The 15,345-nt window shown below is 49.1% G+C and overlaps 1 protein-coding gene across 1 annotated transcript in view; it reads left to right on the top strand.

Moving 5' to 3' along the window:
- MAU2 (MAU2 sister chromatid cohesion factor) overlaps positions 1-15,345 on the top strand; it is a 55,068-nt gene that overhangs the window by 24,961 nt on the left and 14,762 nt on the right. The window contains exons 14-17 of the mRNA XM_078879265.1: positions 260-337; positions 5,486-5,597; positions 12,249-12,339; positions 14,625-14,752. Of these exons, the coding sequence (XP_078735391.1) occupies positions 260-337; positions 5,486-5,597; positions 12,249-12,339; positions 14,625-14,752 (409 nt within the window). The remainder of the gene's footprint in view (positions 1-259; positions 338-5,485; positions 5,598-12,248; positions 12,340-14,624; positions 14,753-15,345) is intronic.

The raw sequence follows: 15,345 nt of genomic DNA on the forward strand, positions 1-15,345 counted from the left end.
CCTCCGAAACCGTGTTATAACGGCGCGCGTTCCGCGCTGTGCGAAAAGTGTCCCCTGAAAGAAGAAACCGCGTTCTAGTGTGAGCCACCACGCGTTAGGCGAGAACTTTCCGTACACGCCTGGAAATCGTGGAGCTGACCTTTTGCACGCTTGTCCGCTGCAAGCGAGGTGCGTGCTTGTGTGCCAGCGTGCCCATCACGTGGTCATGAGCGGGAGGTTCCAATCGACGGGTAACATCTCTGTCGACTCTTGTCCACAGCTCTCACTGTCTGCGGGCGGCAGCGTTCTACATCCGGGGTCTCCTCTCCTTCTTCCAGGGCCGATACAACGAGGCCAAGTGAGTGCCCACGTCATCTGTTGTGTTTACACGATTTGCCGGGCAACTCGGCCCAAAGGGGGCGGGGGGGGGGGCAAAGTGTCTAGCGGCCAGCTGCAAACGGCACCCATTGTCAAATTTGCAACGGATAAGAGTGTAATACGTTTCTTGAATTGAGCAAGGCGCATTGTTCAGAAATTAATTGGGTAAAGAGACGATGGGGATGAGGGAATTCCAAAGTGGAGCAGCGTCAGCGAAGAAGCAGTAAGAGAAGCGAGAGGTGACCTGCAGTGTGGTGAGTGAGTGAGTGGGTAGGTGAGTGTATGTACGTTGAACTTCTTTCGCACCGTACGTAGCCAACCGTGCTAATAGGTGCGGGGGAAATACAACAAACTAAACACAAAGCAGTTCTGAAGAGTGTTGTTGTGACCTGCAGTGTGGTTGTTGAACAGCGTGGACGAGATGAAAAAAAACTGTCCGGTTAAGCCGAGTCCTCAACATACGTGGCGGAATCGACGAGTGAGGTTCACAGGAACATTAATCACAGTAGTAGTTATAAAAGAGTGATAACTAGGTGACTGACCGACAGTGAGCGGCCAATCTGTGTAAATTTGCTCGTGTATATTTGTCCAGAAAACTCGCCCTAGACCGCACCACCAATGTTGGTGAATGAGGATTCGTATGAAGGTGTACGATGTTCATGCAAACACTGTTGGAAATGTATAAATACATATCTCTGACCCAGCTTTGATGAGCTGCATATCTGCTCTACGAAGCTGTGTGCATCTCTTACTAGGCCTCGGCAAGGTAAGGTAAATTACCTTTATTACCGGGTAAAAGGGTAAAGATAAAGGGTAATGGTTTCGACATGCCAAGGGGTAAGGTAAAGAGTAGGGTAAAGGTAGCTCAGAAGAATTACCCGGTAGGGTAAGGGTAGGGCGAATAATTACCCGGTAAATACAGTACCTTGTTTACCGCTAAAAGTTCCGTGGAGCAGTGACGCAGTCCGTGGCCTCCATTTTAAAGTGGTGGCGGAGCACATGGAGACGGTCCACGTTCTTGAGGTCGAGGTACTAGAGGACGAGGATGCCAGCAACGGCTTTTTTGGGGTTGCTGCGAACAGCAATCGACAGAGGCAGCGGTGTGCGTTCCCGTGGGAGCACACACACGATTGGATGGAGGGTGATCCGCATGCACAGCAAGGGAAGCGACAGTGCGTGCACTGCCGCAAGTGGTTTTCCACCCACACGAACGCGTCGGGGTGGAAAGCCCACCTCAAGAAACACAACGTGCTCGCTCCAGGCAGCGAGGTCGGGGCGTCGGCGTCGGCGAGCCGCCTAATACAGCAAACGCTGAGCCGGCCAGCAATCCCGTATCGCCTCCTGGCAAAGTTTGAGAACGCGGTGGTGGATTTTGTTATCCAAGGTGCAATCTCTTTGCGAGCCGCCGGCAGCGACAAGTTCAAGACCTTGGTCAACACATTGACGCGGGGATACGAGGGCCCATCGACCCGCACCATCATTCGCAGGATTGTCGAGCATCACGCCATCATGCTGCCCATCGTCGGGGCGTTCTTCTCCAACCTGGACGTCGCCATCTCGCTCACCATCGACGGGTGGTCGAACCGCAACCTGAAGGGATTTTGGATGGTCACGGTGCACTTGATCGACAGCAAATCTGGTGCGTCAAATTCCATGCTGCTGACAATCCTCGATGTGCAGTCCGGAAGGGGTGTCGGCAAGCGCATTGGGGCCGCTCTGTTCGAGCACCTCCAAAGCCTCGGGCACAATATCTCGACCAAGCTGCTCGCTGTCACCAGCGACAATGGCTCCGATGCGAACAGTGCTGTCAAGACGTTGTTCGCCCTGGTCAACGTGGACGCCAGATATGAGCAGTTGGGGGCTTGCCACCATATTCGATGTGCGGATCATTCTGTCCAGATCGGTGTCGTCCAAGTTCTAAAACTGATCAAGTCAACAAATGCCGAACTGCGCAAGGCGCTCGTCAATATCAGGTGCAGCAAGGTCGTCCGGCAGTCGTACCGCCGCGAGGCTGAGATCGCCAAGCTCGCCTGCAAGGAGCCGACGCACCAGGACTCGCCGACCAGGTGGCATTCGACGTTTGACATGGTCGACGACGCCATCAAGAAGCGTGTCCCATTGGACATTATCATGGCGCGCTTCCAGATGCCGCGCCAGGTCATGGCCTCGTTGTCGGCAGACCACAATTCGACATTGGATCTTATGCCGGTGACGATGGAGCACCTCGTTCGTCAATGCGATCACGGTGAAGCCGCCCTCAGCGATCGATGAGCCCTTGACTGCGATGGGGATGAAGGCCGAACTGGTGCGGTACCGCCACCTACGGGTTCAGGAACCCGCCATTGTGGCATCCTACTTGAATCTACAGCTGCCGAAAACGACAGACCAAGACGAGCTGGCTACACGGAAGGCCACAATCCGCTCTGTCCTGCAGCATCGCTACTCGGACGTGCTCATGATCTCGCCGACGGCAGTTGCTGCCCATATGGAGGAGCGGTCGCTGTTCAGCACCCTGTTCAGCAACGTCGGCAACTCCATAGACGACGGCGATGAAGTCGATCGTTTTTTGAGCATGGGCGTCACGACCGCCAGCGCCTTCATTGACGTAATGCAGTGGTGGTTTCTCCACAAAGAGCTGCTCCCCGCCCACTACAAGATGGCCTGCGACTACTTCGGTGCGCCAGCAACGTCAACTCCCTGTGAACGTGCGAATAGCGGAGCCGGCCAGGAGTTCACATGCGTTCGCCAGTCGCTGTCAATGACGCTCTTCATAAAGTCCATGTGCTTGTGCTCATGGATCACGGCCGGCTGCCTGAAGGTTCCGTCTAACTGGGCTGGAACGGCGCAGGATCTTATTGTCTGTCGTCCGTCCAAGGATGATGGCAATGACGAACTTGATCAGGTTGTTGATGAGATCGCCATCGACCAAGACGACTGGGACGAGGAGGTTATGGAGGACGGTGTTGTCGACAGCCTAAACGCCCGATTTGAGAGTATTCTATATGAATAAAGCGTCTTCTTGGTTCTTTCGGTGAAGTCACGTAGAATGGAAATAATAAAATAATAAAAATAAAACATAATAAAATAATTATCACGACTTTTCGGCCACAACGCAAGCAGCCGTCCTCAGGTCAAGACCAGTTCTGTCGGGGAGACAGCGTCTGAATGAAACAGCACCATGCTTTGAGCGTATATTTAATCTGGGTTGGAAGGGGGGGAAAGGGCGCCTTGACAAAAACATTTTCATATCAAGAGGAATTTAGCATATTTATGGGAAATGCAGGTATGTGATTAGTACTACTTATGCCCGTGCATTATGCAGGATTAGCAGCATCAAAAGGAGGGGATATGGGAAATGCAGGTATGTGATTAGTACTACTTATGCCCGTGCATTATGCAGGATTAGCAGCATCAAAAGGAGGGGATAGGGGTAGCATTAATAAAGGGAAGGAGTGTTAATAGTATGTAGCTGCAGTAACTAAAACCACCACGTAAACAACTAAAGTATAAACTACATACTATCATCAGTATACTAAATATACTCTACAATAAGCTGAGTTACTAACAGTAAGTAATGCATTACAATTCTACGTCGTAAAAAATATAATATGCTTCCATCTAAACTTTATTCTCTTATATCACACGAGTCTACACCGTACTATATACTGCCATAGACAAACCCAACATTAAATTATATACTGTAGACAGGATGTAGAGTGGAGTTTGTCTGGTGCCAGGATGTAGAGTGGAGTTTGTCTGGTGCCAGGATGTAGAGTGGAGTTAGTCTGGTGCCAGGATGTAGAGTGGAGTTTGTCTGGTGCCAGACAAACTCCATCCTGGCACCATACAAACTCCACTCTACATCCTGGCACCATACAAACTCCACTCTACATCCTGGCACTAGACAAACTCCACTCTACATCCTGGCACCAGACAAACTCCACTCTACATCCTGGCACCAGACAAACTCCACTCTACATCCTGGCACCAGACAAACTCCACTTTACATCCTGGCACCAGACAAACTCCACTCTACATCCTGGCACCAGACAAACTCCACTCTACATCCTGTCTACAGTATATAATTTAATGTTGGGTTTGTCTATGGCAGTATATAGTACGGTGTAGACTCGTGTGATATAAGAGAATAAAGTTTAGATGGAAGCATATTATATTTTTTACGACGTAGAATTGTAATGCATTACTTACTGTTAGTAACTCAGCTTATTGTAGAGTATATTTAGTATACTGATGATACTATGTAGTTTATACTTTAGTTGTTTACGTGGTGGTTTTAGTTACTGCAGCTACATACTATTAACACTCCTTCCCTTTATTAATGCTACCCCTATCCCCTCCTTTTGATGCTGCTAATCCTGCATAATGCACGGGCATAAGTAGTACTAATCACATACCTGCATTTCCCATAAATATGCTAAATTCCTCTTGATATGCAAATTATTTTGTCAAGGCGCCCTTTCCCCCCCTTCCAACCCAGATTAAATATACGCTCCAAGCATGGTGCTGTTTCATTCAGACGCTGTTTCCCCGACAGACCTGGTCTTCACCTGAGGACGGCTGCTTGCGTTGTGGCCGAAACGTCGTGAGAATTATTTTATGATATTTTATTTTTATTATTTTATTATTTCCATTCTATGTGACTTTACCGAAAGAACCAAGAAGATGAATCTCTGCAGTCACGAAAGCTTTAAATCGAAAAATGAATAAAGCGCTCTAACTAGCATTTATCGGTAAAAAAAATTTCCACGTTTTTTATCCCAGTAATTATCCTGTAATCGCGAAATTTGTATGGGATAAGGGTAAAAGGTAATGTAAAGGTAGGCTCGTTCTTTTTTTGCCTTTTACCTTACCTGCTAAAGGGTAAAAGGTAGGGTAGCGCGATTGTATTGTGGTAAGGTTAAAAGGTAGGGTAAAGTTTCTCTTGTTTTTTTTACCGTTTAACTTTTACCTTGCCTTGCCGAGGCCTATCTCTTACTCTGGTGTGGGCTGTGAACCTACGACTAGTTAAGAGGCTGATGCTGTTTGCACGTCTCGCGTGACCTGCACTTGTGACGTCAGATGGGCGCGTGGTAACGGTGATGACGTGCTCCCATTGCCCACCTGACAGGCGGTTTCTCAGAGAGACGTTGAAAATGTCGAACGCGGAGGATCTGAACAGACTGACGGCGTGTTCACTCGTGTTGCTGGGGCACATCTTCTACTCGCTGGGAAATCACAGAGTAAGCAGTGTGTGCGTGTGTGTCTGCGCGCGCGCGCGTGTGTATGTGCGTGCGCGCGCGTGTGTTTATGTGCGTGTGTGCGGCAACTGGTAGTGGAACAGTTAACACGCTGCACTACGAATCCGGTGACCCGGGTTCAATTCCAGTTCATGGCCAACACCAGGTCACAATTATCTGAACTGGTCCTCGGCCTCCCCGATGTCGACTCTGCCTCAAACGAGTACTTGATGCGATGTGTAAACATCGCCACTGGGGAGACGATGGCGGCCGGGCGTGGTGTTGGCCACCCACTCGCACATGTGCCGTGCCAGCCTTCATAGGCGCTCGCTAACAGCACTTGCCCCAACAATCTGGTAAAGCTATATGGAGGATCTTTACCTTTGCAATAAGTGCACACCTCAAAGTGAGCCAAACCTGGGCACAGAACGCAACCGGCCATTAAGTGGCGAATGGCGGTCGTTGTTTGTGCCGGCGTTGGGAGTGGTGGCGTCGCGATTGGTGCGTAGCTGCACGACGAACAGGAGGTCGGTTGCATGGCGAGTGATGGAGCCAGGCCCTTCCAAGCTGATAGGAATGTAAAGTTGAGTGGTGGATAACACTGCTGGTGCAGCTTTTGGACAGCAGAGGGCCTTCTTGAAACATGTGCTGCCTCGAAATTATAACCACCGCCCAAGAAAAGATGCCTATATTCATCGCTGCACTGAAGTTGGATGCTCTTTAAATCCACGCCGAGTTTAAGTGTTCTGAGAATTGGCAGGTCGTGTTCAATCGAAGCTGTAATTTGGGTGCCTTTTGGGAGTGAAAATAATTATTCCGGGGTTCCAGTCATCTGTGATTAAACCGGTTTCTCAAATTATTGCTGAAAATATCATCTTAGTTTGGCTTGTCACTTGATTTGGCAGAATTCTTGCTCTGAGAATTATTATTACATGTATTGGATATGAAAAAAAGAAGAATAGGTTTTTACCCTTTCTTGCAATACAACAGGTGTTAAGATGTTGAAACACCAAATAGAAACCTTTTGCAAGGAGTCATGTCCGCATTGACCAACGTAAGCGGTGAACACGCAAACAAAAACATCCGCTGATAATGTATGCTTTGGATTTATTGCCGTGCAATCACATTAAAAAATGACGGCTGACGTGATTTCCCGAGTCGTCTATACGACGTTGCCTTGCATCGTCGTTCTGACACGACGTGACGTTTTAAAGCTGCTCCCACGTGAGAGTTCTAAATAAGGATCGGAGTGGGGGGGGGGGAGTTTAGAGGTGTCGTTGTCATCTTCTTCTTCTTGGAGCACAATCGGAATTTAATCAGCGGCGGGGAGGGGGGGGGGCGGTAACAAAATAATGAGTGGCGGAGGCTCGCCATGACCCGATCTTGCTGATCCTAGCTTCCAATTAAATGCGGTTCCCGTGCAGGGTGCCCTTCTCCCGTGCGCCAGCTATTCCTGTCCTGCAAATTGACGAGTCTCCTTTTTTGAAGGCATCCGTACGCTTTTCCCATGCGTTAAAATTTTTGCTTAGTTTTTTTTTACTTACAATTTTTAAAAACAAAATGTTATTTTCTCGGAGCCCTCCGGAGATGGAGGGGGGGATGAGGAGGAGGGGGGGGGAGAGGCGGTGCGTCGGTCCTCGTCCGCAAATTCTCCCAAGAGTCGTTTTTCTCTCCGGCGCCATCGAACTTAGAACGTTCGGCTGTGTCGGGGCCAAAAGAGGTCATCGCCGGTCAATTCCGTCGGTGTAACCACACCGCGCCATCGATTCCTTCCTCCTGCTAGATCCCACGGCCATTGCAGAGTCGTCACCCCGCTTCCAAGGGCTGCTTTTACAGTCTCATCACCACTCTCTGATTTGAGGTTTTCCCCCATGTGTTACCAAAGTCAACATGCCCTGCCACGACCGCTCTTTAGAGTCGCATCATCATCACCCCCATCTGGCTTTGGGGTCTTCCCCTTAGTCACAAACTTCTGCGTTTCTTGATGCCTTGCCCCTTCCTCCACTACCCACACAACCTCCTCCTCCTCCTGCCACATTTCATTCCCAACCTCAAGGTTGCTGACCCTATCCTTCATAATGCACACCTCTTTAGTGATTCCATCTCCAATACTCGCTTGCCACATTCTATAATGAGCTACTCATTGTCTGATGATATCTGCCATGAAGTTCCTTCTTGGTTAGTTACTGGGTTCTGTTTTCATGTCTTGACTTATACAGTTACAGATATTACTTCGTGGTGATGATGTTAACACCTTAATCGATAATCTGGCACACACAGAAACCACAAAGCAGGAAAGTATTTTGGATATGCACAGTTGTAATAGGGGAAACGGTGGCGCAATAGTTTGCGCACCGCTCCATGAACCTGGCGACCCGAGTTCTCGCTTTCCAGCCACGGATGGCTGGCTAGCATCAGCCGTGAGGAGCATCTGGACCATTTGCACAGCCTGGGGTGCGTGCGCGTACGAGATAAAATATCTGTTTGTCTTTGCGTTGTCGGTGCGTTAATATCGCCGACTCCTCTGCCGCCTGACTTGGCGCCCGTCTTTAAATATAGCCCCCCCCCCACCCCCGGGTGACTCGCGGCAAGCGATGTGAAAGTCCGGACGCGCATCGTACGGAACGCCGTTGATGCGGGGGACATTCAATACGATGAGCGGAAGTGCGATTTTACGGTGCCGCGCCGGGCAGAAGGGGGTGGGGGGGGGGGTGTGCAGGGGTGAAAGGCGATCCAATAATCCGATCTGCTGTGCTGCCAAATTAGTTTACCCGCGCGCATTAGCCCACCGCAATTATGCGTTGTGCGAGGCGGTGTCACTCACGCTGACCACTCCTGTGACGACAGCAGCGCAGCTGGGCTCTGTTACAGGAGGGAGGACAGAGCCTCAGCGTAAACAATCGTGTGATTATATTTTTTTATATATATTTTGTCCCCTCTCCTGGAATGGACTGGATGCAGGCCTCCTCACCCCCCCCCCCACCTCGCCCCCCACACTGTGTCATTCACGGTGGGAATTATTTGACCATACTTCACCACACTGGTCGGTGTGGGTTGGTGGAGGTGGTGGACAAGCCCCAGGAGTTCCATCCTGTGGAGAGAGCCGCAGGGGAGAAGGAGCGACCGTCGTTGATTTGATGAATCTTGACAATTATTCCAATCACTTAAGCAATACATGCCTCGTAGCCAGCGGGGTCACGAGTCGCTGACCTCTTAGCACAGGAGGGGAGGCTCTGGTATGGATGGCTCTGCCTTCACTGGGCGGCACTTGAGCATTGTGCCTAACACTCAACGTCACTGTCACTTAAAACAATATGTTTTGATTGCTAAGCAAGCTTTTAAATCATGTCAGCCCGGGACACACATTCCTTGCATGTATCTACAAAATAACAGCAAAGTTTTTGTCGCCTTTTGACTTATTCTAAGATTTGGATTTCAATTCGTAGGGCAGATTTTAGTGCGGTATAGCTCATCTTTGTGTCTTTGATCAGAAAGGCGTAACTGATGGTAAAACTGCCACTCGCAAAACGTGGAAAAAGACGAATCAGGCAACTGCACAGGCCGTCGTGCAATGGTTCTCCTGCTACGATTATAGTCCTCCCCCCCCCCCCCCCCATGGGTTGCATGAGTTGTGCCGTCTGATTGTTATTGGGCCCACAAGTCAGCCGGGCACCACTGCGAGATGTGAATGACTTTGCCAGGTATGCAAGAGGTCGTGGGTTTGATCCGGACCCTGACGGCTGTATGAAGTTTGCATGTTCTCCCCGTGGTCGCGTGGATTTTTAATGCGGTCCTCCGGTTTTCCTTCCACATTTCCGAAATATGCATTTTGAGTATTTAACTGCTTCCACATGATCGACCACTTCGTTGGGCTATCATTTTTGGCCATGTCGCTTCTGAAAAAGAGCTATTTAGCTCTGTTTGGTAAAATAAAAAATAGTTTTTAATCGTTTATAGAGTAACGCACGTGACGCACCCTCGCAAGGTCGTGAGTTTAAATCCCGGTTGGGTGAGTCGACCCACGCTATCATCTCTCTTCTCTCTAATGAGTCTATAAAATGAATGAATACCACTTTGTGGGAAATCAACAGTTGTCCTATGGACAAGCTGGCCCTCGCCATAGGAATGTGTAATTTCCACAACTTTCTCAGGGCCGCAAGTGGAAATGATTGCTGCCCTCATTGTGCTCGCTAGGGCTTGGCGACGGTCTGACTTTGGTCCTTGAAGTGGGGCGCCGATATTTACGCATTGCAGCACGTCCACTTTGTGTATTCGCTAAACGGATGGAAAAAAGAGATTACCAGCTGGGCGCATGCGATGAAATCTGATTGTTTTGAGTTGGGGGGAAAAAAAATACAAGCATGCATTAATAGAAAATCTAATCAGAAAACATAACCCTGTGGTGGTTTTGCAAATTTGAATAAACTCTTCCATGCACGGCCTGCATGAGACTGATGGATTTATTTATTTGACGATATTAATGCTCGCTGCAGACCCATGCAAGGCAGTGCAATTTCTTCTTCCTCCGTGACACCGGGTCTCTCAAGGGGAGGATTGCTATCGTTTTCCACCCACTGTGATAAGCCAATTAGAGAGAAACCAGCGACATTTTATTGACCCGCTGAGAATTTTCACCAGAACTCTACCGTTAAACCCTGCGCCCCATTATCCAAGAATTGCTCGGGGGGATCTTTTGTGTCCGCAGGGTAAACTGACCTTTATTTTATTGTTTCGCACACACGCACGCCCTAGACTAACGACCCCGACGGCACTGGCAAAATACCGCCGCGCCAGTTTTCGCGGTTGAGCTGCGTGCTGTTTTCGGCACGGTTGCCCGACGTTGCGCCCCACGTGACGGTTGAATTCGTTTGGTTGCGTCATCATCGTCGGGTGGCGGAGGGCCTCGGTGACACACAAATTTTGTTGGATCATTCACTACGTGGCCTAACACCTAACCCCCCCCCCCTCCCAAAACAAAAATCTAATTCTGAAATGTTGTAATGTGACGATCCGGCGGCCCCCGTCACTCGCTCGGGCAGTGAGTTTCTTTGTCTCGACCTTTAACCTCTTGGCTCAGTGCAGTCAACACCCGAGCGTTTTTACAAATTGAACTTTGTAATCGCGGGCTAAAACAAAGCCAGGCTTCTTTATTCCGCTGTTACGAATTGTGTAGTGGTTGCTATCTAGACACAAGCCTGAGGGTGGGGTTTCCTCCTTTTTTGAGCAAAGCTTAAGAAGGCTGTAATTCTGTAAACCTAACTTGAACTTTCTAAGCATATTAAATATTATCAATTTCTGTAGTGCAGTATGCTGGATGTGCCTCGCAGTCATGGAGCAGGATAGTAGTACGGTCGCATGTGCTGTGTGCACAGTGTGTGTGTGTGATTTCTAGTATTCGAAGTCCCTAGTGGCTACGTACCTGGATTGGCTTGGCGTCATTACTGGTATCATCCGTCAGAAGTCCCAACACTTTATCCAGATTGTGTGGTCGGCGTCGCGTCACGCGACAAAGAATCGCGGTGCAACTCTCGGTGTTCAGAGAACAACCCGCAGAAGAAGATGTCGTAGAACTACCTCTGAGATCCCTTCATCGAACTCCAGTCTACACCGTAGTGGGTAGCCTATTCCTACCCGGTGAAATTTGGCCAAATCAGGTGGAGAACCAAGTTTAATATAACTGAATATTTATTTTTGGTGTAGTCAAGTTCAAGTTAATTTATTAGGTATAGCCCTGTGAGCCATTCGGCTCTTGAATCAGGTGCAACCGCAACAAACAAAACACATGAACAAGAAAACATCTTATAGTGACTATGTGCAAACAGAAAATCCAGGAAAAGACAGCTAAATATTGCAGAAAAAGCACCGTACACCAACACTGTGTGCAAAAATCCCAGTGGGATGCAAGTCAAACAACAACAACCACAAGACAACTTAGAATAAGGCCATCGGTCTAACTCTGTACTACAAGAAACAAACATGGCCAAACCGAAAAACTTTTCGAAAATCACCAAAATAAAGCTATAAAAGCAATGATTCACCAGGTTGAGAACATCAATTCTCCAAACTTGTTAACCTGGTTTCATTGTGGGCAGCTGCCTGGAGTCGAACCCAGGTATCTGCTGTGCTGGCGTGGCACTCTGACCTCTTGAGCCTTTTGGCCACCTCGAAATTCCACATTCCTATGGCAACTCGGCTGAGTTTGATGCCCGCTCACGGCCAACTCTATCGGTAAAGCGTATCTGAACTAAGTCATGGGCATGCCCAGATCCTGTTGCGGCGCGTCGGTCTTCGAAAATAGTGCTTATCGCCCCCCCCCTCTTTCCCGTCCCCCTTCCTCCCCTTTATGTTAATTACGTTCCTCTTTGCCCCCCCCCTCCCCCATATGAACTTTCACTTCTCTGCTAGAGCCCCCCCCCCCACCTGGGGCAGTGAGCCCAATCCGCGCCCCTCTTCACTAAGCCCTGCCTTGCTGATCTTGGACTTTGTTTTTCGAATTTCTGCCCCCCCCCCCCACCACCACTCCTTGTTCTGTGATCGATGCTCTGTACCAGGCTCGCGTTGGCTTAAAAAAATTAATAAATGGTGCTCACTAACAGCACTTGTCCGCAGCAGTCTGTTCAAGGCTATAACTCGTCATTGTGCGCTGTTTCACAGGAAAGCAATAACATGGTGGTACCGGCCATGCAGCTCGCCAGCAAAATCCCCGACGTGTCCGTGCAGCTGTGGTCATCGGCTCTCCTCAGAGGTGAGTGTGGACGGGGAGGGGTGGAGGAGGGTGACGCAGTGGCCGTCCTCGCCACCGTCCTCGCCTTTTGTTAACCGCGTCGGTGTCACAAACGATGGCGTCGCCACCGTCAACTTCGGTGTCGCCGACAGCACGATCGTCGGCGTTGACCACGGCGCGATCGTTACCGTCCTCATTCGCAACGTTGTCGTCATCGTTGTAAACGGAATTATGAAAGATGTCGTTAAACGGCGAGTATCGTCACCATCATTATGAAAAAGTATCATCGCCGTCGCTGGCAATTCACAGCATCGTCGGCGTCACTGTCATTCATCGAAACAACAACAACAACACCGCCGTCGTTGTATGAATGGATTGCGTGCCGGTCACTTGGGGTCCATGCGGCGCTTGTGAGAAATGCTAGTGCGTGCAGCTGTTAATGGACACTGTGCCACTCGGCAGGATATATCGGACGTCAACAGGCGTAATACAGAAAGGCTATTATTATTTTATGTTTTATTTTATTTTTCTACCTACGTGACTTTACCGAAAGAACCAAAGAGTACAGAAAGGTTGTCGGGCAGGCATTGTGGGTTTCCATCTCGCCATTTTAGGCTTGAGTCAATTGATTTTCTCAGTGGGTGCAGTGGTAGCACGACTTTGTTCGTCACAATATTAATGCGGTTTCTGTGAGAGGTGTCAGGGTGTCCTTAGGGGTCAGAGCACCGAGACAGCAAAACGGAGACCCTGGCTTCAAATCCACGTTTCAGCAGCCTGTGAATAAACCGGGTTTCTCAAGTGCAGTGAGCTCATTGGCTTAACACAGAAACCCATAGGCTTACACAGAGACCCATAGACTTACACAGAGACCCATAGGCTTACACAGAGACCCATAGGCTTACACAGAGACCCGTAGGCTTCCACAGATACCCATAGACTTACACAGAGACCTATAGACTTACACAGAGACCCATAGACTTACACAGAGACCTATAGACTTACACAGAGACCCATAGGCTTACACAGGAGACCCGTAGACTTACACAGAGACCCATAGACTTACACAGGAGACTCATAGGCTCACATAGAAACCCATAGACTTGCGTAGCTTTACGTGTGATTGGCCTGAGTTTTCGAATGTAGTGCGTTTATAATCTCCACCCAGTTGCCAATGACCGCACAAAAAAAACATATAAAATGTTGGTTCTGTGCTGAATTTGGCTAAACTCGAGCACTGGGAATTGAACATTGTCTGTTTGACCTTCAGCTCACGAACACGACTCTGTCGTAGGGTGGCTAGAAATGTCATGTGGATAAGAAATCACTCGAAGGGATCTCCAGAAGTACTATGATTTCACTTTCCTCGGGCCGTTCTCTGATACGGGCTGATGCACGAATATCTCATAGTTCTGAATGGACACTCGGGGTCATGACTTAATGCCTATAGCGCAATTGGAATTTAAGTGGCGGGGAATACAAAATTGAAAAAGAGTTAAGAAAATGCCATTGCTCTGAGCAAATAACATTTTTACTCGAGGTCATAATCCTGTTGGGGAGAGTTGCAATAGCTGTCATAACAGTTGATGGGCTCGCCCAAATGGCAGTTTAGGTGGTGGGGTGTGAGAGGTGGGGAGGTGAAACTCATGCTGACCGAGAACCCCTGATGGACGGAGGTGTTGCTGCTGGCAGTCCATGAAGGATCACCTCCACAACGTCTCCCGAACATTCTGTTTTGTTTGTTTCACCATCTCAGGACTTGTCAGTGGAGACGAGCAAAATTCAAGCCCAGCGCTCGGCTGAAAAGAGACGACATTTTTTTTTTTGCTGCATCCGGCGCTTTGTTTTTTTTTTTATCTTTGCGAAAGCCTTCGTTGTTCTGGAGCGACGGAATTCGGCTCGTGCGCAGGTGCAGGGCGGAATCTTAGAATCGCAAAAGATGGTGAGAGCTGGTGACGACTTGGCGAGGCCTTGGTTATTATTAATATTGTTTACGTTTTCATAAGGCACAGCAGACCCATCAAAGGGCTTCAGAGCACCGTAGAGAAAGAGAAAACATCTCTAACATATCTAACATATCATAGACAATACGTAGGTTTTTAGTTTCTTTCTAAATAGGAAAATCTCAGTGGTCGGGCACAGAGAGCGTTCCATATCTGAGAGCCACGGTCCGAAAAGGTCCGATCTCCGAAAGTTTTTTGCCGAAAGCGTGGCTGACAGAGGAGCATGGTGTGTGAGGCCACCATCCAGCAGTCAATTTATCTCGGCCCATGACGACGATGTTTCTTATTCTGTTCCCCCGTGCTCAGATCTGAACAAGGCGTGCGGCAACAGCTTGGAGGCGCACGAAGCATCGCAGATGCATCAGAACTTCTCGCAGCAGCTCCTCAATGACCACATCGAGGCCTGCAGCTTGCCCGAGCACAACCTCATTAACGTGAGACCATCATCGTTTGCGTTGTTTGTGTTTGTGTGTACGTTGAGCTTCTTTCGAACCGTACGTGGCCAACTGCGCTAATCGGAGGCGCGAGGGGAAGGACAACAAACGCAATTAGTTTTAAATTAGTTTTAAATCAAGATTGAAAAGTGAATAGCTCCGGTGGCTTTCGAATATCGGAATGAAGAGCATTCCAGACTGCTGCAGTAGCGCATCTGAAAGCGCTCGGTGCGGTGACCCTCTTTGTTCGATGGCTGGCCAAAAGCCGCCGCTGCGGTTGATGATCGGAGTTCGAGTGACAGTTTATCATTGGAATCGTTGCAATGATTGGTGTAATCCCCGATTGGCATAGTAATCCCATCATAACCAAATTCGGGTTGTTGGGTTCAAAATGTAGTGAGCTAACCACTGTGCCACCGCTCCATCCCACTATGTTGGCTCGGCCTTAAACGAGCAGTTGGTGAACATCGGCAGTGGGGAGACAAAGGCGTCCGTGCAAGCATGGTGCTCACCCACACCACTCGCTTGTTTGCCATTCTGGCCTTAGTTGAAACTCGTCGCCAGTACCTTCCCCGTATAATCTATAAAGGCCA

This window comes from Lampetra fluviatilis, chromosome 53 (assembly GCF_964198595.1).
Source record: "Lampetra fluviatilis chromosome 53, kcLamFluv1.1, whole genome shotgun sequence".
In the NCBI taxonomy this organism is placed as follows: Eukaryota; Metazoa; Chordata; class Hyperoartia; order Petromyzontiformes; family Petromyzontidae; genus Lampetra; species Lampetra fluviatilis.